This window comes from Oncorhynchus kisutch, linkage group LG29, assembly GCF_002021735.2.
Source record: "Oncorhynchus kisutch isolate 150728-3 linkage group LG29, Okis_V2, whole genome shotgun sequence".
Classification (NCBI taxonomy): Eukaryota; Metazoa; Chordata; class Actinopteri; order Salmoniformes; family Salmonidae; genus Oncorhynchus; species Oncorhynchus kisutch.
In genome coordinates, this window is record NC_034202.2 from 29,975,582 (window position 1) to 29,998,850 (window position 23,269).

The 23,269-nt window shown below is 37.7% G+C and overlaps 1 protein-coding gene across 1 annotated transcript in view; it reads right to left on the bottom strand.

Annotated features, from left to right (window-relative positions):
* Nucleotides 1-3,688: 3,688 nt before the first annotated feature.
* Nucleotides 3,689-23,269, bottom strand: part of zbtb20 (zinc finger and BTB domain containing 20) — a 49,054-nt gene continuing 29,473 nt past the window's right edge. The window contains exon 5 of the mRNA XM_020466085.2: nucleotides 3,689-16,218. Coding sequence (XP_020321674.1) covers nucleotides 15,689-16,218 — 530 coding nt within the window. The 3' untranslated portion in view covers nucleotides 3,689-15,688. The remainder of the gene's footprint in view (nucleotides 16,219-23,269) is intronic.

Consider the following 23,269-nt stretch of genomic DNA (forward strand, 5'->3'; position numbering starts at 1 on the left):
CACGTCCGGTGAACAGGTCAGGATTCCATAGCCGCAGGCAGAACAGTTGAAACTGGAGCAGAAGCACGGCCAGGTGGACTGGCGACAGCAAGGAGTCATCATGCCAGGTAGTCCTGAGGCATGGTCCTAGGGCTCAGGTCTCCCGAGAGAGAAAGAGAAAATTAGAGTGCATACTTAAATTCACACAGGACACCGGATAAGACAGGAGAAGTACTCCACTCCAGATATAACAAACTGACCCTAGCCCCCCGACACATAAACTACTGCAGCAATAAATACTGGAGGCTGAGACAGGAGACACTGTGGCCCCATCCGATGAGGGCCAAACAGAAAGGATATAACCCCACTCACTTTGCCAAAGCACAACCCCCACACCACTAGAGGGATATCTTCAACCACCAACTTACCATCCTGAGACAAGGCCGAGTATAGCCCACAAAGATCTCCGCCACGGCACAACCCAAGGGGGGTGCCAACCCAGACAGGAAGATCACATCAGCGACTCTACCCACTCAAGTGACGCACCCCTCCTAGGGACGGCATGAAAGAGCACCAGTAAGCCAGTGACTCAGCCCCTGTAATAGGGTTAGAGGCAGAGAATCCCAGTGGAAAGAGGGGAACCGGCCAGGCAGACAGCAAGGGCGGTTCGTTGCTCCAGAGCCTTTCCGTTCACCTTCACACTGATGGGCCAGACTACACTCAATCATAATCATATGACCCACTGAAGAGATGAGTCTTCAGTAAAGACTTAAAGGTGGAGACCGAGTTTGCATCTCTCACATGAGTAGGCAGACCATTCCATAAAAATTGAGCTCTATAGGAGAAAGCCCTGCCTCCAGCTGTTTGCTTAGAAATTCTTGGGACAATTAGGAGGCCTGCGTCTTGTGACCGTAGCATACTTGTAGGTATGTACGGCAGGACCAAATCAGAGAGATAGGTAGGAGCAAGCCCATGTAATGCTTTGTAGGTTAGCAGTAGCAATCAGCCACGCAAAACGGTCTTGAGTGACAACAAATCTGCCCAATTAGCTGATTCGCTTTCCATACACCCACTTCTCTTGATCCTCCCACTTCTGTTGACACGGCCACTTACAGACACACTCCATTTATGCAGTTACCCATTACCCGAAAAATAATGCTAGGCTCAAATCATGACCATCCAGTTTATAAAACATTTTAAACAAAATTATTTAACGAGGCAAGTCAGTAAAGAACAAATTCTTATTTTACAATGACGGCCTACCCTGGCCAAACCCTCCCTTAACCCAGACGACACTGGGCCAATTGTGTGCCCTATGGGACTACCGATCACAGCCAGTTGTGATACAGCTCGGGATTGAACCAGGGTCTGTAGTTCATAATTAATGACTGATCTTCTTCTGGAACACGAATTCCCCCCACAACCTGTTAGGGCCTACATACAGCAGAGCTTTCTTTTCAGCACAATGGAGTGAATCCTTACAACTGCTACACCTGGCTATCAGCGGAGCCTTGTCTGGCAGCAAAACAGTTCATATAGCCTCATTTACTGCCTTTTTAAAAAACATAGCTGATATGGCTGACTTGCCTAAACAAATGTGGTTTCTACTGACAATTGAGATGTACAAACTACGGCATAAGGGGACGACGAGCGGATAAGAGGCAATCCATAATTTCGATTAAGACATTAATGAGCGAGCTGGGACAGACGTAGTCATAACCATTTGTTCAGAACTTTAGAAATGTACAGGGACAGAATTCAGAACATGGGCCGTTCTTACAGTATTCTCCCTGTACACCAAGTCAGAACCGCAGGATAAATAAAGGGGGCATATAAGCAGAAAATGAAAGCTCTTACAATATTTGATTATTAAATTTCTCTAAAACTGGCTATAGGCTACAGTGCACCACCAAGCCAGAACAGTAGGCTAAGTTATGAGGGGGAAAGGGAACAAATTATTAGGGTGAGGCACATGGGCTACAAACAGTTTACTACAGAACATACACTTAGTATTAATTTCTTAGTTACAGTATATATATCTCCCTGGCATATTACATAATTTATGCAGTAGCATAAAATACATTTTTGGACTCACCTTGTTGTGCTGTACTCACTTGAACAGAAAGGTGGCACGGAAGTCCTTGTGGGCAAATTTTGTCATCAAAGTCTGGCATTATCTGAATTTATGGTGCTTTCAAGACAAGTGGGAACTCAGAAAAACACAAGGTCGAATCATGACGTCAGTGATCTTCAGGTCGGAGCTCTAGAAAGAGGCCTGAGTTCCAGACTTGGAATTCCGAGTTGGATGACTGTTCAAAATGTATTTTCCCAGTCGGAACTCGTTTTTTTCAGAGTTCCCAGTTGTCTTGAACTCACTAAAGTCATGCTGGATTGACAGCATGGTCAATGTATTCAAACTTTTCTTACCCAAGGTGTTGAAAGTTTATCCTTTTAAGCTTGGAAAAGAGACCAATAAACCCAGACTTGAACCACACACCCACAACACTGAATAGTAGGCTAGTGATTGCTTTGCAACACTCGGAGTTAGCCACTGTTTCCTTCCAAACCACTCATTGTTGAATTAGCGATTTCCAACTTGTTGTGTAATGTTTGTGTCCAATGGCCGATGCGCACAGATACGTTTTATCTATAATTTCCTCTTTATATGACAACGATTGAAAACGATTTGCCAGTAGATTGTCAACGTGATTTATGATGATGACTGCTTGTCTAGCTTGCTAGCTAAGATTTTGAAAGTATGATGTTGACATGATCAGTCCAATCAAAGCTAAGGTACATATAATGTCATTTCCTCCCAAGTGGCGCATTGATCTAAAGCACTGCGTCGCAGTGCTAGAGGTGTCACTACAGATCTGGGTTTGATCCTGGGCTGTGTCGCAGCCAGCCGCGACTGGGAGACCCATGGGGCGGCACACAATTGACCCAAAGTCATCCAGGTTAGGGGAGGGTTTGGCCGGCAGGGATGTCCTTCTCCCATCACTCTCTAGTGACTTCTGAGGCGGTCCGGGCGCATGCACACTGACACGGTCGCCAGTTGGACTGTGTTTCCTCCGACACATTGGTGTGGCTGGCTTCCGGTTTATGCGGGCATTGTGTCAAGAAGCATTGTGGCTTGGTTGGGTCGTGTCTTTGCCTCCCCGAGTCCGTACGGGAGTTGCAGCGATGAGACAAGACTGTAACTACCAATTGGATACCACAAAATTGTGGAGAAAATAAATAAATAAACATACCCAGTTGTAATGTGGCTCATATAGTGAGAATGACTAAAATAGTTGGGTTGTTTTCATGTCTTTTTGTACATAGTTTGTGTGGTAAAACAATGTATACAGCCATCTGATGGCTTTGAATGAATTCCATCATTTAATTCTGGAGAGGCATGTAGTTTCCTGAACAGCTATATATAGCCAACTAGAAGGTGCAATCAACAATAACTAATGTCTTGAATCATAAAATGTTTATTTTTTCTTGAACTAAAGATTTGAACTTTGTGGTCTGGGGATGAATTTTTTTAACATGATCAAAACCACACTCTGCATAGGCTGACCATCAAAGAGTACATTTCAGTAGTTGAAATTTTTTGGAAATCAGTGGCTTTAATGTAGTATGGACCTTTGAATTATTGAAGCATCAAGTAGCAACATATGGCTGGTCCACTAAGCAAATCCTTTAATGAAATAAAAACACAACATTACTTTCTGTGAAGTACAGGAAAGTACTAGTTTTTATTCCTTCATAATCAAACTTCACAAACAGCGTGAACTTGTACAATACCTCAGAGTGAAAATTACAAAAAAAGTGCTGGTAACATTTACAAAAAATCATCCTTACTTAGCAACAATCAGTTTATTCTTCCTCACTTTTTTTAGTCTTTTGTATTAAGGCTTAATACTTCTGTATAAAGTATATGCAAGATAAGTCTTCACAGTTTTTCGAAAAAAGTCACAATATTATGTAACATAATGAAGCTTTACGGCTATTTTTCTTTATAATAACAAATACACATCACTGGTAAATATACGTGAAATACAGGGCTTGCTGTAAAATGGCAGGTAATGATACTGTTTGCTGAAATAACTTGCTTTCACACATTGATAGGAAAGGTTTGACATACCATTGTGATAACTGAAGGAGGAAGAAAGAACAAATTTATTAGCATAAAAACTTGGGAGATCGCCTCCAAACTTTGGCACATCCCTTTAAACATTTTCACAAAATATATAAGGTTTATTTTGGAAATCATATGCACGGAAGAATAGCAAAACTGTCATAAAGTGAAAACATGCTGTGTAGTAAGGTGTTAAACCAGAGATATTACATAGCCAGTCTTTTCCACTCAGACTGACATGAATAAGGTGCATTTGTAAGACTCAAAGCATGTACTGTAGGTCTTTCTCTTAGATTTAAACAAACACAAATAACTTAGAAACAGAAACTTTCACAAAACATAAAAATAACGTTGACCAAGTCTCGAGGCGACCTCTTGTAATCATGCACCTCCATGGGCTGAGAGAATGGTTGAATATCTCTTACTACAGTAATGCAGCTGTTCAGCTGTGGCATATGAAACAAATATAAAAGGAGAGCTGTATTTGATTTCTTATGTTATTTACTTATCTTTTAGAGTGTGGATATTCCACAGAGACTATTTACTGTGGAACATGTGTCTGTGATAATTTAGAAGAGTAATGAATGAGATGGAATCAAAAACTGAACGCAGTACAAAGCTGATATGTTCAGGGGATTCCCTAAGCTGCACTAGTTCAACAGATGGGAGCTCTAGCCCTATCACTTACCAATTTCACCCTCATGCATACTGTACGGTTAAAGTGACGCAACAAGCTTGCTTTAAATAGCCTACATCACAAAAGCAATTTGGTTTTAGTGCAAACACAATTGGCTGGCTTAAGCTTCTCAATAATAACAAGCTCACCAAGGAGATTACAAGAAGGCACATACTTATGCTTCCTCTAACACGCAACATATTTAGACAAACTGCAGCACCACAAAACGGTAGGCCTAATAACAGGAAAGCTAATATTTCCAGATACCAAAAAATCATAGTTGTCATGATTGCTATCATAAATGATTGATGATTTAAAATTCTCAATAAAGAACATTTAGGCGTCAACAATATTTCACCTCACTAGTCTATTTTCTTATGGATAATTATGAATTACAATATATGTGGGTGGGCTTTGATTCTTTGGATGGCGAAACTGATGTTACAATTGACAAGGAAAGTTGCATTTCCCAACCATCAGTGTTTTACGACACAAATGTTGTAGTCTTTTTTTCATAAATATTTGTAATCAATCATTTCCCAGAAAAATGACCTTGAACTGACCTTGAATCTTTACAGATCATATGAGTGTTTTAAAACAAAAATGAGTAAATCAGTGAAGAAAACTGTATGTTTTAACATGGAGGAAGTTTAATGTCTTATGTTGGAATCATTTGGAAAAAAAATGTGTCTACGTAACATAAACCTTTTTTACCTTTTGTTCAATTATCTTTTTGATGAGGACATTTTACAATGATTGCATGTTTATGGGATATGTTGTAACTCTCCTCTCCTTCCCGTCCCTCATTTAGGGCTAGTAAGAGCCGTTTCATTTTCTCCAAAACAATGACAAGAGGAAACTATGCACCTCAGACTCGGACACTTCTGATTGGTCAAATATGTCAACTCTGAACAACAATGTGTGCGTGTCCAAGTTTATAATGTGCGTCTCAAAGACAACAAGTTTCCATTCTGTACCTTTACACAGTTTTTTTCCCCAACAAACCTTTCAAATATCACCTTTTACACAGCATTACCCCTGTGCACAGACAGCTCTCTTATTTGAGATACTGTGGCTTGAAGAATGTGTCAATTGTTCTGTGTCATATTGCTTTCCATCAACGAAGACCAAAATATGTTTAGTGCAAATCTCTTTTCTGGTTTGATAAGTGGTAGTTGGCTCTAAAAAAGACTCTGACATTAAGATCACTACAGGGTTCAATCTATATGTTTGATTGACATAGTAAGACAACATATACCAAGTGGTTTCTTTTGATTCATGAATTGCTATTAAGTGGTATCCCTTTTGATATTTTAGCATTTACTTATTTTGTTAGAACAGGGAATTTTGAAATGATTATTGTATAATTATGATGGCCAGATTTGATAAGCCTGACAAATGCAACATTTTGGCAGATATATTTCAGCACCTTATCTATTAAATGGTGGAAATATAATTTCCAATCAGAGAAGTCACTATTCCTTCTGTAGCAGGTTGGACCCTCTCTGTCTGTCAGGTAATGGGTGCGATAAGGCTGTATTCTGTGCAGTCGGTTCATGTCTCATATAGTAGCTCTCAACTTGGAAATGTTGGAAAACTCACTCCAGTCCAGTGTTTGACAAGTCAAAGTATGAAACTTCCTTGTAGCCTACCTACATACCTACCTACCTACATACATAAAAAAAACGCATCACCTATTTCAAAACAGCAGTCTTACAATTCAAACAAGGTTGTTTCATAACAGTAATAAAAATACCAACCAACGTAGAGCACACATAAAAGAAAACAAACTGAAAAAACAACATTACTGCAGCATATAAGTCAGGGTTGCTTATTTGTGATGTTAAATACCTTTACTACAACAGCTCCATTTCTGCCAAGTTTATTATTCTAATATATAAGGAGTATTTGATCAGGAAGATAAAGAAATCAGAAGCCAAAGCAGGCAACAAAACCTAACAAAAGATTCTTAATTAAATACATGTTCATACACACACACACATATATATAATATATAATATATATATATGTGTAAGTGCAACTTATTTTTCACTGCAGGTACATTTGTTAAATAAACAGCTTTAAGATGGCAGAAAAAAAGCTTGAATATCTGATTAAAAACCGAAGCTTTCTGTAACATAAATCTACACATGTACTGTGGGAGCATACTGACTTTCTGATTCATCACTGAGTGGATCTTACAATGTCCAATGTAGACACTGACTTCATTCAACTACCACACTAAAGAAGCATGACCCAAATAACTAATCATATTTCAAACATCCAGCTTGAAAAAAACTTTCAAATGATGTCATACCTCCAAAATAAGTGACATTTTACTAATACAAATGATGTCATACCTCCCAAAATAAGTGACATTTTACTAATACAAATGATGTCATACCTCCACAATAAGTGACATTTTACTAATACATATTTTCCAACGGTTTACATTTTCTTTGATATGAACAATTCATATTACAACAAATATATAATGTAGTAATCAACATCATGTACTGTATGCTACCAACTGATAAGAAATTTGGTCCAACTCATCAAGATGTTAATACAACTCAATTAATAGTAATATCTTTACACTGTTTTGTTGTTTTTGCCTTAATTATTCATCAAATGTCAGCTGGCTTTTGAGTTTAAAGCTCTCTGGGGGAAATGTATTTGTAGCAGGCTCTAGGTAAGCCATCAAAATGTTATAATATCGTATTGTGGGATAAATGATTTGCCCTTAAATCAGATTTAGGCCTCTTTGTGTTGCTTGGTTCGGTTGTTATGAGCAGCGGCAAGTTTAATCTTCCTACTATTTTACTCAATGGCATCAACACATTGCAAAACAAGGATGTGCAAAAGCAACTCATATTTTGGTCCACCTCAAAGTTTGAAAAAACAGTCTAAATTCGGTATGGATCTTCCACTATATGTTTGAATAACATTTTCAGACAGATGTCTTTAGAATATTAGTCAGACAAACAGATAAATTGTGCATGGCATGTCAATTTAGTATCAGTTCTCCACTAATCAAGTGCATTTAGTTTATCAGAGAATAAAAGCTTTGAAATCAACAATACGGAAGGAAGAAATCAATTACTGAAAACTGGAATAACAGACAAACGGATTAAACAAAGATAAACGGATCAATCAAACAAAATCAAATGTGTATTGGAAAGACCTAAATCAATTTGCTAAGTGTGTGTAGAAAAAATAACTAATGGATATTGAGTATTAATTTTAAGCAGAGGAACAATGAAACATTTACAATCTTATTCATGTTATAACATGCTATAGTTCTACAACAACTACTACGTGTCAGGTTTCTTTTTATATTTTGCTGAATTTCTTTAGAAAAGCTATTTTGGTCTACAGTAGGCACATTAACACAACAATTAAACTACAGTCTACCAATAGCGATCAGAGGACAAAACGCAGAAAAGCATTTTCACAAGCACCCTGTCTTGAGTATCAAAGAAAATATAATTTTAGCCATCTTGCCAGATTTGAACACATACAAATTTATAGGAACGTACATCTTGGTAGTCTTTGTTATCGCTTACACAACAGATAATGTTCTTTCTGCTTGAAATTCAGACACTGTGATATTCTTATCATTCTTTGGTGTTTACGGAAACAAGCATATGTCATCCAACATGTTCAATAGCCCCCTGATGGTTTGGTTTCATATCACAACAAATCATTACTACCACCGGCACCTTTAACAACACCAAGCAACATATTGTAATGGAAGCTCTGCATGTCCAAACTAATTATATATGATTGCATGCTGATTGAGACCACAAGTATGTCTGGTACACGGCAGAAAGTGGGCAGAAATATGTTCACCAAAGCAATTAGGTAAAAGAGAGACAAACGTAGAAAAACATATGGGTAATACAGTGCAGTGCATGTTGCTTAGTCTCACCATAGACATAAATTATATTTTGGACATGTGAGAAGTGCAAGAGACCTGCTGAAAGCCCCAAGACAATTATTCAAGGTGCTAAGCAAGCTACTGTTGAGGCTCTTTTATTCAGCACCTTTCAAACTCCACATCTTCTAGATGACTCAGTATTCTCCGTAACTAAGAGACAACATTTAAGGGAGAGTTTGAGATATATTGCATATGGAACACAATCCGATAGGTAGAAGGACACACCATGTTCCAGAAGAACACACCATGGTAGCAAGCAGGCCATTTTCCTTTATGCAGGGGCATATTCTGCACTATGGTTAGAAGCTAAAAAAAATCCAATGATGGGACCATCGATGCCAGAGATGCTAAGCAGTGCTTTTCTGAGACGGATCTGCAATCATATACAGTTTAGCAAGCCAGTGACACTATAATAAACATACATGTGAGGGTGATTATTGTGGAGATTCAACTAAACGTAAACCAATGTAGAGGGGAAAATGTCACATGACAAAATAACCAGCAGAGCAGACCAGCAAGTAATGAAAAGAAAGTCATTGATCTATTGTCCTAGTAAGGCTGTTGGGGTCACATCATTTGTTACAGAGTCTGAAATAATCGACAACATAATCTCGTAGAGTGAGGCCAGACTAGGGACAGGAATGTTCTGGACATTACAGGAATGTGCATATTTCAGATATGCTGCGGGTATTGGGTCCTAATCATTTATGACACTAACTTTCCTTATCAATTCAAGGTAGAGAGACACACAATTGGTGAATATTGATTCCAAATCATATTGTAGAGTAACACTCTCATAAAACGATAGATTATGACAAGACTGCTAGCGGTCTGATTCTTGCTTACAAGGACACTTTTAATTACAGCTAGCACTCAGACAAATGCTTGGTACTCTTCATGTAAAACGTGATTGCACTTCTAACTGATATTGCTGTGTTGTTGTAGGCTGTAGTAGCTGAAGCAAATATAGCACTGCACTGATGTCACTGATCAAGTACAGTAACGTAGGCGCGCACGTGTAGCTAGCTGCAGGGACCGAGTAGCATCACTGATTGCTAGGTCTGAAACATTCCGACCAGCACAAAGACAATAGTATACACTTTATCCATCATTATGAGCTACAACCAGAGAACAAACACAAGGAATGTGCTCAACTGACTGGCATGTCTTATGTGAGATCATAATCACTGTATTCTGAGAGAACAGCTAGGCTATGTCTAAGGACAACATTTGATTGTGCTAGGTATTTTGCTTAGTGTATTTTGGTTTAGTGACTACTATTTATATTATTTTTAACAGCAAATCCCCCCCAAATGTAATTATAGACATTCAGTGTGGCAGAAGAATGATGGCTGGTGCTGATAAGCCAGAAGTCATGACAATTTAGGTGTGCTTACAAACCTGGGCAAACTACGCAAAACTGTTCAAAATCTTTCAGAACACATACCTGTAGCTTTAGACGAACAAAACAATGTTGTGGTTTTGTAATGGCAAACATTAAGATAGGGACTAGCTACTATATCATATTACTACACATGCTTACTCATTGTTTTAATGAAGAAGAGTTAGTTGAATGCCTCATGGCTAGGCCCCTTAAAGCGAACCTTTACTACAGTTCATGAACTCCAGTTGTTTATCTTAGCTGTTTTCTCCTATGTACTAGTTATAAAACTAAGTATGTCAGCAGGAAATAATAACAAATCTATCTTTATATAAATAGAAGATTTGAGACGGATAAAGATATTTTAAAGGGCTTTCTTAGGATGCACTGTGTTATGACTGTGACCAACATTGCTGTTATAGTAGTATAAATATTGTTATAATTTGTGTATAGATTATCATGTGTATATAGCTACTGTATATATTTGGAAAATGTACGGTAGGAGAGCAAAACTACTTTATGAAGATTTAGTATGGTAATGTATAAATAGGCACTTGATAGCTAGGCATACTCCTTATATCCCTCAAAGCATATTCCTATAGTTACATTTCTGTCTGTATCTCAAACGCTTTCCATTATATGTGTTAAAGTTGTTGATGAAGAACATATTGATTAAAAAAACTGTGTATATATACTTTAGATTCAACTGATATTATGTAGTTGGACTGTATCTGTATAATGTATGCCAGCAGGTTTACTGTCATGGTAATTGTTAGTTTCTGAGTTACTACGTATTACTACTCTAGGTGAGTGAATAAAATGAATGTGAGGACACTGAAGGAAAGTAAATCAGGAACTGTAAGATAAACAGCATGGGTTTTTCTCTAAAAGCCTGCTTAGTCACAAGAGCTATACTAGTAACTGATCACATCACATTAGTCTTCGCACTACGTTTGTTATATTTTCCTATTTTTTTTCTTCAACTGAAAGTACAGTATCTCCCATTTGAAAAGAGGGCTCATGTCCAACGAGAAGATAGGCGCTTCTGACAAGCTACGATGTCTTACTCAATGGCTGTCTATCCTTTGCCCACTAACTAAAAACTATTTACAAATGCACCGGTACATAATGGTTGCAAGAAAAACAGGCAAATTAAAGCCCTGGAACACGCAAGCACATAGATGATTCAAACACACTGCAAAACTGATCCTGTGTCTCTACAATGAAGTAAAAACGTGAAATATAAGAACATGACAGTTAAAACACCAAACGAAAAGCTGTAGGCTTAATTCTAACTAATTCTATACTTGTGAATATATTGTATAGCTGAAAAATACATTATGTTATAGTAATCTTACAAACATAAATTCTAAACTCTTTCTTGACTGTATAGTATATAAACCAAGGACAACAGCGACAGGGGCGTATTTCAGGGTTGCATTGCATGTTTTCCCAACTTTTTAACTAACTATTAATTGAACACAATGACATGAGCCACTGGTACAATAAGTTAATCAAACAAAAGTGAGAATGACAAGAAAGGCCAGGGAGGGACTGCCGACAAAACATGGCGTTGTTGGAAAACAAATCCTGGAAAGTTCTTAAGTCATGTCAATTTATAGTATCATAAGATGATACTAATGCTAAACGTCTGCTTGTAAGTCACACATAGGTATAAGTGAGGTCAACCATCTATGGGCAGGGGAGAGCCAACAGGTCTATACCTCAGTATTGTCAAAGATTATGTTATGTTTCCAATGAACCTTTCTCGTGAGCTGTGTGATAATATGGGTGATTTATATAGCCCACATCCACTCTCAAAATATCTCAAAACCAACATTAAACTATTCCTTTGCTATTATCTTTTTTCACAACCTATGACAACGAGAAAATGATGTGCTTTAGAAAAACATCTACAGTCAATAGTGCATTTGATTCATTTATTACATAAATATCATTTAGGCTGACTGTAAGAGACTGCAAAGTGGTCAAAATAATGCTAGATTATCTCACTGATAATACATTTGGAAGCAACTATAGTCTGGTCTTGGTTTCATAAGAAATAAGTGATGGTTAAATTGTTTAGCATTCATTATTCTGTTTCTGAAACTGAAGGTTGGACTTAGTTCACAGTGCATGGTTCTTACTGTGTTTACTGGGACTAACTTGGTGAATGTACTGCTCTGCCTAGCTGGTTGACCATTTCTATATTGTTCCATAGAGCAGACAACACCACCACCTCCACCACTACTCCCTCTACCACCACCACCACCACCCCTACCACCACCACCACCACCACTACCACCACCAACAACAACTGTATGCCAGAGCATTAACATGTGATCAAAATAGATCTCAGCAGTTCCTTACATACTGTAACCATCTGTTAAGGACTTTGTCTCATCAAACATGAGACTACAGAGTCCTCTAAGACTACAGACACAATTAACCTTGTATGCAGACATGCAGTTCCTGGTCCTACAGAGTAGCAATGGGAGCAACAGAGTAGAAGCATTTATAGGCTTGTGTTCCCGATAGAGACCTCTGCAGCAGAGGATAACAAACTGCGGCCCAATCACAAGTCACATATGTTGTTCCCTTTACTTGGCAACCACATGCTATTTCAGTGACCAGATGAAACTCTATGAAACATAATGCAAGGCCCTCGCTCTGATGATATGAGGAAACTCTGGGATTGATTACTAACTAATAGCCCTCATCACTTCCTTGTTTTCAATTTGAAAGAGACAAAGATAGAATACGGTGAAGATGATAGAAGAGTATTAGGTAGGCCTTATCCAAATATCAACCAGCTGAAGCTAACTAAAGCACTAGGCACAAGATGCCATGCACTTCTTCCACTCGGGGCAATGTATTTACCACTATCAATATTTGATCAATAGATGTCTTTGTAAATGTGCACAACAAATGTGTTTATTAGCCCAAGAGGGTTAGCTAAAGCTGCGTCTCACAGTACCTGCACTGCATATTGCAAAGGAAGCCCTACAGTTCAGGTTTTACACCTCCACTTGGGACACCAACAGTTTGATTATACAACACACACAAACACTCACACAGACAAACACAAGAGATGCAGACTTGTGTACAATTTACAAATAGCAAATAATAGCTGCGTACAATCTCCCACCCACCCTGTAATTCCTAAAGAAACTTGTTCAAAAAAAAAAAACATAATTTATGTCCAAGGACACTATAAAATATTTTTTTCTTTTGGGGGGGGGGGGGGGGTTTAGTTTGGCATGAATGCTTTTGTATGAAAATTCAGCATCTGTTCTAATGTATGCAATGGGATAACTGCTGTTGAAGGGGATTACCTCTTGAAAAGAATACATTAAAAGGTTGAAAACAGAGACAAGCTCACACGATGGATCACATTTAAATAGAACTAAACGCTTGCACAAACACAGCACAAGTAAATACATATAATAACAAGAGATAACAAAAGCTAAGAAACATAAAATGACCTTATCGTAAAATGGAACAAAGCTATTCTAACACGTTAATTCTACAACAAATTATTAGATAAAAAATGATTATTTTTCTCTAAAACTATAATATCTCTGGTAACAGTAGTGCACTTATCGGCTCAAGCAGTGCAACATATAGGCTATGCAAGAAAATAATGCAGTCCTCTTATCAAGCTTTTAAGAAAGATGTTTTCCTTTAAAAAATGAACAAATGAAAATAATAGAATTTCATTTATTAAGTAAAACAATAAAATATTAAGCACAGGCATTTGAAGAAAATGTGCAAAGCAGCACTTTGTTTTTATCTACAACATATTGTTTTCAGACTGTACTGTAATTCTGGTAAGTTACTATCTCGTCATGGTAACTAAAAAGGTGTCTACTCAAAGAAATGAGCAAAATCTTCAGATTGCAGTTGCAGGCAGACGTGTGTGTCTTATTTTGGATAAAATGCATGAACAGTAAGCCAAATATCAGAGCAGAGCCTTTGAGTGACGTGACACTTGCTTTACTCCCAAATCTATTCTGTACACACTGTGTCTAGGTATCTGTGAAATCAGGAATGTATCTTATTGTCTTGGAAGTCCATCTGCAAGTTGTGTTATATTATGAAGTAATTATTGACCGGGATTATATGTTATTGTGGTTTCTTTTGCCTCGCCTCGTCTGTCTCGGTGTCTGTATTAAATGTCAGAACGTGACATGCCATTTGGGCCACCAGGTGGAGCTAACATTTCAGGAGTAGTGCATTTTAGTTTCTCCACCTGCTCAAATAGCTGTGTCATGTCCATAGGAACAGGATATACAGAGATTTAGGTCATACAATTATATTTTTGTCCAATGCAAGTTCACAGAATCACTCAATTTACCGGTAATCTATCTGACAGCTGTCTTAAACTATCCCGGTAAACCATTCCATTATCAAATAATATATTTTAGTTTCTTAATTTAAACGTTAATAGTAATATTGACCAATCATGTTGTAATCTACAGCTGATAACAGTCTGGTGCAGATTCCGAAGCAGCAGTCACGATGAGTCTGGTAGCATACTCAATCAAGCCTGCTACAACTGCACATGTCAAATCCTCTTCATAGAACTAAACAATCATTTATAACCTCATTATGTCAAGAAGAACCTTTAGTCTTTTGTTATGTCACATGTTGTAAATGGAAGAGGTCTAATAGCCTTAACAGTCTTCTAAGATATTAGTGGCAGTGTATAAATGAAATAAACTCCTAATAATATTACATTTTTGCTCAAATACTGTCTTATCAACAACCCTAATTTTGTAAACTTAACCTGAACCATCAAAATGCATGGACAATAACACATATACTAAATACCCATTTCTATACCCACTCACAGGAAGTTACATTTCAGTACAATTATTAATATCAATTTGTACCTTCACAACAGCTGTATTGTAATCCCTCAATACCTTAATAATAATAAATAAAAACCCAGTGTCAAATTAATTACTCTCCTTTTCTTACCCTACATAAGAAGGCAAACTTGTGACCAACAATATTTTTCAGAGGGAATCTTTAGCCCAAGCCAGATTTTTTATATTTTTTTGTGAAAATTATACCACAGTAAGCTTGGACTCCTAATAGTGTCCAAAACGGTCAATATGGGATTACATTTACCATGTTCCAAATTCCATGGCAATGTTTGCACACGCACACACACGCACACATACAAATACACACGCACAAGTACACACATACACAGATTAACACATACACTCATACAAAGATATATTTATACTGTATATAGGTGTGTGAGTTTGAATTTGTGTATGTGTGTGTGTTTCTTTCATAGGCCTTTCGGTAGTGTTCAACACATAAATCAGTATTTTAGGAAAGCATACATTTAGAGGCCTGTAGTAAGGATCCATCCAGTGGATCAATATCAAACTACAAAGCCTTAAGGCCACCATCTTGTTTTTCTTTTAGAATAACAAAAAAAAACTCATTTCTGGGAAACTTAATGTGCCAGTGTCTATACTGATTATTCTTCATGCCTCAAAATAAAAAAAATCTAGTGCCATTTTTCTTTTCATTTAATATTTTTTAAAGAAGTGTATCTATTTGTACTTATCCATCGGAGACATGCATTCGCATGTGGTCATTGAAGTGCTCAATTTGGTCGAACTTGGCAGGGCAGACGGAGCACACGTAGGTGGTCCCTTCTTGGCAGCTTGCCTCCGCAGCCACACCCACTCCTGGTCCGACCCCACCCCCTACTCCTGCCCCACCGCCGACGGGCATGGCGAGGGCCACCACGCCGGCGCCAGGTTCGGGCACGGCCATGGGAATGGAAACAGGGCCACCGGCACCTGCTGCCCCCGACAGCCCTGTGACGGCGCCCCCTGTGCTGTGCAGAGCCATGTGTCTCTCCAGCAGGGTCTTGTGAGAGAACTTCTTCTTGCAGATGTAGCACTCATAGGACTTCTCTCCACGGTGCAGCCGCATGTGGACGTTGAGGGAGCTCTTTTGGGTGAAGCGTTTGTTGCAGATGCTGCACTGGTAGGCACGCACCCCTGTGTGAGTGACCATGTGTTTGATTAGGTAATCCTTCAGGGAGAACGAGCGCCAGCAGATGCTGCACTGATGTGGTTTCTCACCTGGATGTACAAAGAAGTCACAGTCATTAGGAGGAAAAAGAAGACAGAAAAACACAAAACCCTGCTAAACAACAAAGAACACTGACTGACAGTGAAGCTCCATTCTTCGAATGTAGCCTTGAGAATGTTGCATGATTTTTGCTAATTAACGAGGACGGTGCCCATCACAAAACAACAGTAAACCCAACACCTCAGTCCATGAACTCACTGTCAAGCAGCCATTGTTTATGGGCACGCTCATCCTCCAGTGTCTGATTCGTTACATTTGAATAGGCACCGATATTTCCCTCTTACTCATTAACATGTTATCAGTGTATGAACGAGTATCTCAGTTTGAATATATTTTCTAAACTAATCAAAAACAATATCATTTTTAATATTCACTGCTCTTTCATTCTGCTCTTAAATGGCCCAATTATGAATTCAGGTCAAATTTGAACCCCTTCCAACATCCTGCTCGGTGTTGTCTTCCCTATTTTTTACTTTTAATATTTATGCACCAACCACCCACTGATACTTTAAAATGACAAATAGTACCTAATCAATGTGTGATATCTTACAGAACAAGCTTAATGGGAAACCATAAAGGGCATTATATATCACCCACTATAATGTAATCAAAAACATAATATCAGCTACATGATACAGGTAGCCACAGTTCACTTTTCAATGTGACAGAGCCTTATAACTCATTTGTATAGATCAGTTGAATCTAAATCAGGGATTGACATTAAGGTAACCTAAAACAGATATTTATGGTTCCTCCCCATTTTTGAAGTCAGGGGTGTCTGCGGGTTTTTGCATTTTCCTTTCAATTAAGACCTAGACAGCCAGGTGAGGGGAGGTCTTTACTAATTAGTGACTAAGTACAAGGGAGGAGCAAAAACCTACAGACACTTACTTGGCCCTCCATGGAATGACAATTTATGACACTTCTGTGTGCAAACAGCTAGAGCCATAAAGTGCCATAAATTGTCTCTCTTTCACTTAATAAACAATTGGGAGGAACCAAAAATACACATTTTAGGCTACTGGAAAGTTAGGTTGTTTTCACCTGACCAATGGGGAAACCACAGAGAACGCTCAACTTGCCCAACTGCCATTCCTTCCATAAGGGAAGAAACCAGAAAGTTCACTTGCCTGGCCAGTAGCACAACCTTTAATGTCAATCCTTGATAATCACTACTTCTTTCATGCACAGAAAACAAATATACTGTATAAAGGGAAAGGGGGATACCTAGTCAGTCGTACAACTGAATGCATTCAAGAAACTGAAACGTTTCTTCCGCATTTAACCCAACCCCTCTGAATCAGAGTCAGCCATCCATCCATCAAGAAATAACCCATATACATCAAGCATCTAAACAAAATACACATTTATTAGGAGGGAATTAAAAAAGGGTGATTGAGGACCTTTGTACTGATGCTTTTTGTGTGAATATTGTTGTGTATATTGATGGGTATATTGATGTGTATAGTGTATATTGATGTGTATATTGACATGTATAGTGTATATTGATGTGTATAGTGTATATTGATGTATATAATGTATATTGATGTGTATATTGATGTGTATAGTGATGTGTATAGTGTATATTGATGTGTATATTGACATGTATAGTGTATATTGATGTATATAATGTATATTGATGTGTATAGTGATGTGTATAGTGTATATTGATGTGTATAGTGTATAGTGTATATTTAAGCAATAAGGCTTGAGGGGGGGGGTGTGGTATATGGCCAATATACACCGAGATGCGTCGTGCCAAAGTACAGCCTTTTGCAGTGAAAGCAGTGAAAGTACAGCCTTTTGCAGTGAAAGCAGTGAAAGTACAGCCTTTTGCAATGAAAGCAGTGAAAGTACAGCCTTTTGGCCATATACCAAAAACCCCAGAGGTGCCTTAGTTCATTTTGACATGTTTTGTTTGAGCTGCTTTTGAAAGCAAAAGTCAAATTGAAAACAGTATTGGTATTGTTGAATTCGATTTTCATTAGTGGTGGAAAAAGTAACCAATTGTCATACTTGAGTAAAAGTAAAGATACCTTAATTAACAGAAAATGACTCAAGTAAAAGTGAAAGTCACCCAGTAAAATTATACTTGAGTAAAAGTCTAAAAGTATTTGGTTTTATATCAAAAGTAAATGGAATTGCTAAAATATACCTATCAAAAGTATAAATAATTTCAAATTCCTTATATTAAGCAAACCAGACGGCACCATTTTCATTTTTTTACGACCAGGGGCGCGCTCCAACACTCATTTACAAATGAGAACGCATAGCCCCTCGTTGATTATCCCTTATGTACAGTACCAGTCAAGCGTTTGGTCACACCTACTCATTCAAGGGTTTTTCTTTATTTTTACTATTTTCTACATTGTAGAATAATAGTTTAGACATCAAAACTATGAAAAAACACATATGGAATCATGTAGTAACCAAAAAAGTGTTCACTTCTTCGGGATAGGGGGCAGCATTTTCACTTTTGGATAAATAGCGTGCCCAATTTCAACTTCCTGCTTCTCATCCCCAGAATATAAGATATGCATATTATTAGTAGATTTGGATAGAAAACACGGAAGTTTCTAAAACTGTTTGAATCATGTCTGTGAGTATAACAGAACTTATGTAGCAGGCAAAACCCAGAGGACAAATCATTCAGATTTTTTTTTTGAGGTCACTGTCTATTCAATGTGTTTTCATTGGGAAACTAGATTTCTACGGGACTTGTTTGCAGTTCCTACCGCTTCCACTGGATGTCACCAGTCTTTAGAAATTGGTTGAGGTTATTCCTTTGTGAAATGAAGAAGTACGGCCATCTTGAATGAGTGTCATTTGAAGTCAACTTTTTGAGAGAGGAGCATGACTTGAAAAGCAGCGTGAGTTTGTTGTCTTCCTGTATTGAACACAGATGGTCCAGTATTCAATTTGATTGATTATTGACGTTTTAAAATACCTAAAGTTGTATTACAAAAGTAGTTTGTAATAGTAGTTTTGGCAAAGTTTACAGGTAACTTTTGAGATATTTTGTATAGTAGTTGTATAGTAGTTTTGTAGTTTTGGCAAAGTTTACAGGTAACTTTTGAGATATTTTGTAGTGACGTTGCGCAAGTTGTAACCGGTGTTTTTCTGGATCAAAAGCACCAAATAAATGGACATTTTGGATATATTATCGACGGAATTACTCGAACAAAAGGACCATTTGTGATGTTTATGGGACATATTGGAGTGCCAACAAAATAAGCTCATCAAAGGTAAGGCATGATTTATATTTTATTTCTGCGTTTTGTGTAGTGCCTGCAGGTTTGAAATATGCTTTCGCTCTTTGTTTACTGTTGTGCTATCATCAGATAATAGCATCTTATGCTTTCGCCAAAAAGCCTTTTTGAAATCTGACATGTTGGCTGGATTCACAACGAGTGTAGCTGTAATTTAGTATCTTACGTGTGATGTAATGAAAGTTTGATTTTTATAGTATTGTATTTGAATTTGGCGCTCTGCATTTTCCCTGGCTATTGGCCAAGTGGGACGCAAGCGTCCCCTATATCCCAGAGAGGTTAAACAAATCATTTATATTTGAGATTCTTCAAAGTAGCCACCCTTTGCCTTGATGACAGCTCTGCACACTCTTGGCATTCACTCAAGCAGCTTCATGAGGTAGTCATCTGGAATTAATTTAAATTAACAGGTGTGCTTTGTTAAAAGTTCATTTGTGGAATGGAGTGCTGCATCAGATGACCTGGCCGCCAATCCTGGCCACAATCAACCCAATTGAGATGTTTTGGAATGAGTTGGACCGCCGAGTGAAGGAACTCCTTCAAGACTGTTGGAAAAGCATTCCAGGTGAAGCTGGTTGAGAGAATGCCAAGAGTTTTGACTGGTACTGTATATTGATCTGTATATTGATGTAAATAGTGTATATTGGTTTGTATATTGATGTGTATAGTGTATATTGATGTGTATAGTGTATATTTATATATATAGTGTATATTTGTGTATATTGATGTGTATAGTGTAGTGTTGTGTATATTGATGTGTATAAGGGAAAGGGGGATACCTAGTCACTTGTACATCTGAATGCCTTCAAGTTAAATGTGTCTTTCCGCATTAAACTCTCTGAATCAGAGAGACGCAGGGGGCTGCCATCCACGTCTTCTGCCCCCAGGGAACAGGTTAACTGCCTTGCTCAGGAGCAGAACGACAGATTTCTACTTTGTCACCTTTCGGTTACTGGCCCAACACTCTAACCACTAGGCTTCCTGCCGCCCCAGCATATGCTGATGTGTATATTGATGTTTTTAGTGTATATTGATGTGTATAGGGATGTGTATAGTGTAAATTGATGTGTATAGTGTAAATTGATGTGTATAGTGTATATTGATGTGAATAGTGTATATTGATGTGTATAGTGTATGCTGATGTGTATAGTGTATATTGATGTGTATATTGTATATAGGATGTGTGTCTATATTGACACCTTGCACAGTGAGGAGGGTGGTTTGAGTGGCCCAAAAATCTCCAAGGATCACAGCTGGAGAATTGCAGATGTTAGTTGGGTCTTGGGGTCAGAAAGTCTCCAAAACTACAATCAGACGCCATATACATAACCAGAAGTTGTTTGGGAGGGTTGCCATAAAAAAAGCCTTTGCTGTCATCAAACAACAAACTCAGGCGCCTACAGTTTGCCAAACGTTACTGGAACTTTCAATGGGACCGGGTTCTATGGTAAGATGAGACCAAAATAGAGAGTTTTGGAAACAAACACCAGAGGTGGGTTTAGCGTAGACAGAAAGATAGCCATGCAGAAAAGTACCTCCTCCCCACTGTGAAGTATGGTGGTGGATATTTGATTTTGTGGGGCTGTTTTTCTTCCAAAGGCTCTGGACAACTTGCTAGGATACATGATATCATGGACTCCATCAAGTACCAGCAGATATTAAATCTAAACCGGACTGCCTCTGCTAGGAAGCTTAAACTGGACATGGTTGGATCTTCCAGCAGGAAAATGATCCAAAGCACACCTCAAAAATCAACACTAAAATGTTTCACTGACCACAGAATCAAGGTTTTGCCATGCCATCCCAGTCCCCTGACCTAAACCCCATAGAAAACCTGTGGGATGAGCTGAAGAGGAGAGTCCACAAGCGTGGACCTTGGAATCTAAAGGATCTGGAGAAATTCTGTATGGAGGGATTGGTCTCAAATCCCTTGCCATGTGTTCTACAACCTCATTATGCATTATAGGGGAAGACTCAGAGCTGTTATCTTGGCAAAGGGAGGTTGCACAAAGTATTGAATGAAGGGGTGCCAACAATTGTGGCACACATATATTTGAGAAAAATATTTGTTTCATGATAATTATTTTACTTATTTTACTTAAAAAATAAATGAATGAAAGATCAAGAAGATAAACAATAAAGAAAAGATTTTCACAGCCTGTTTTGCTCCTATTTACCAAGGCTGACAATATTAGTGGAGGGTATATTGATGTTTCTAGTGTATACTGGTGTACTAGTGTACTAGTGTACTAGTGTAGTGTATAAGGGAAAGGGGGATACCTAGTCACTTGTACATCTGAATGCCTTCAACTGAAATGTGTCTTCCGCATTAAACTCTCTGAATCAGAGAGACGCAGGGGGCTGCCATCCACATCTTCTGCCCCCAGGGAACAAGTTAACTGCCTTGCTCAGGGGCAGAACAACAGATTTCTACCTTGTCAGCTCAGGGATTTGATCCAGCAACCTTTTGGTTACTGGCCCAGTGCTCTAACCACTAGGCTACCTGCCTCCCCAGCATATGCTGATGTGTATATTGATATTTTTTGTGTATATTGATGTGTATAGGGATGTGTATAGTGTATATTGATGTGTATAGTGTATATTGATTTGTATAGAGTACATTTCTGTGTATATTGATGTGTATAGTGTATAATGGTCTGTTATTGATGTGTATAGTGTATATTCATGTATATATTAATGTGTTTAGTGTATAGTGATGTTTATATTGATGTGTGAATTGATGTGTATAGTGTAGTTTATATTGGTTTATATATTGATGTGTAAATTAATGTATAGTGTTGTGTATAGTGATGTGTATATTCATGTGTACATTGATGTGTATAGTGTATATTGATGTGTAGTGTTCAGCGATGTGTATATTGATGTGCATATTGATGTGTATAGTGTATATTGATATGTATATTAATGTGTGTAGTGTATTGTGTATATTGATGTGTATAGTGTATATTAATGTATATATTGATGTGTATAGTTTTGTATATTTCGATGTGTATAGTGTATAGTATAAATTGATGTGAATATTGATGTGTATAGTGTATATTGATGTGATGTGATGTGTTTAGTGTAGTGATGTGTATATTGATGTGTATAGTGTATATTGATGTGAATATTGGTGTATAGTGATGTGTATAGTGTATAGTGATGTGTTTAGTGTCTAGTGATGTGTGTCTATATAGATGTGTATAGTGTTTATTGATTTGTATAGTGTAGTGTATTGTGTATATTGGTTTGTATATTGATGTGTATAGTGTATATTGATGTGTATAGTGTATATTAATATGTATATTGATGTGTATAGTGATGTATATAGTGTATATTGATGCTTATAGTGCACGTTGATGTTCATTTTGATGTGTTTAGTGTATATTGCTGTGCAGAGTGAAGGGTATAGTGTATACATATCTGTGTATAGTGATGTGTATAGTGTATATTGGTTTGTACATTGACGTGTATATTAATGTGTATATTGACGTGTATATTTATGTGTATAGTGTATATTGATGTGCATAGTGATGTGTATAGTGTGTATTGATGTCTATAGTGTACATTGATGTGAATATTGATGTGTATAGTGTATATTGATATGTGTATTGATGTGTATAGTGTTGTGTATATTGGTTTATATATTGATCTGTATAGTGTATATTAATGTATATATTGATGTGTATATTCTATTGTGATATGTATATTGATTTGTACAGTGCATATTGATGTGTATAATGTATATTGATGTGTACATTGATTTGTATAG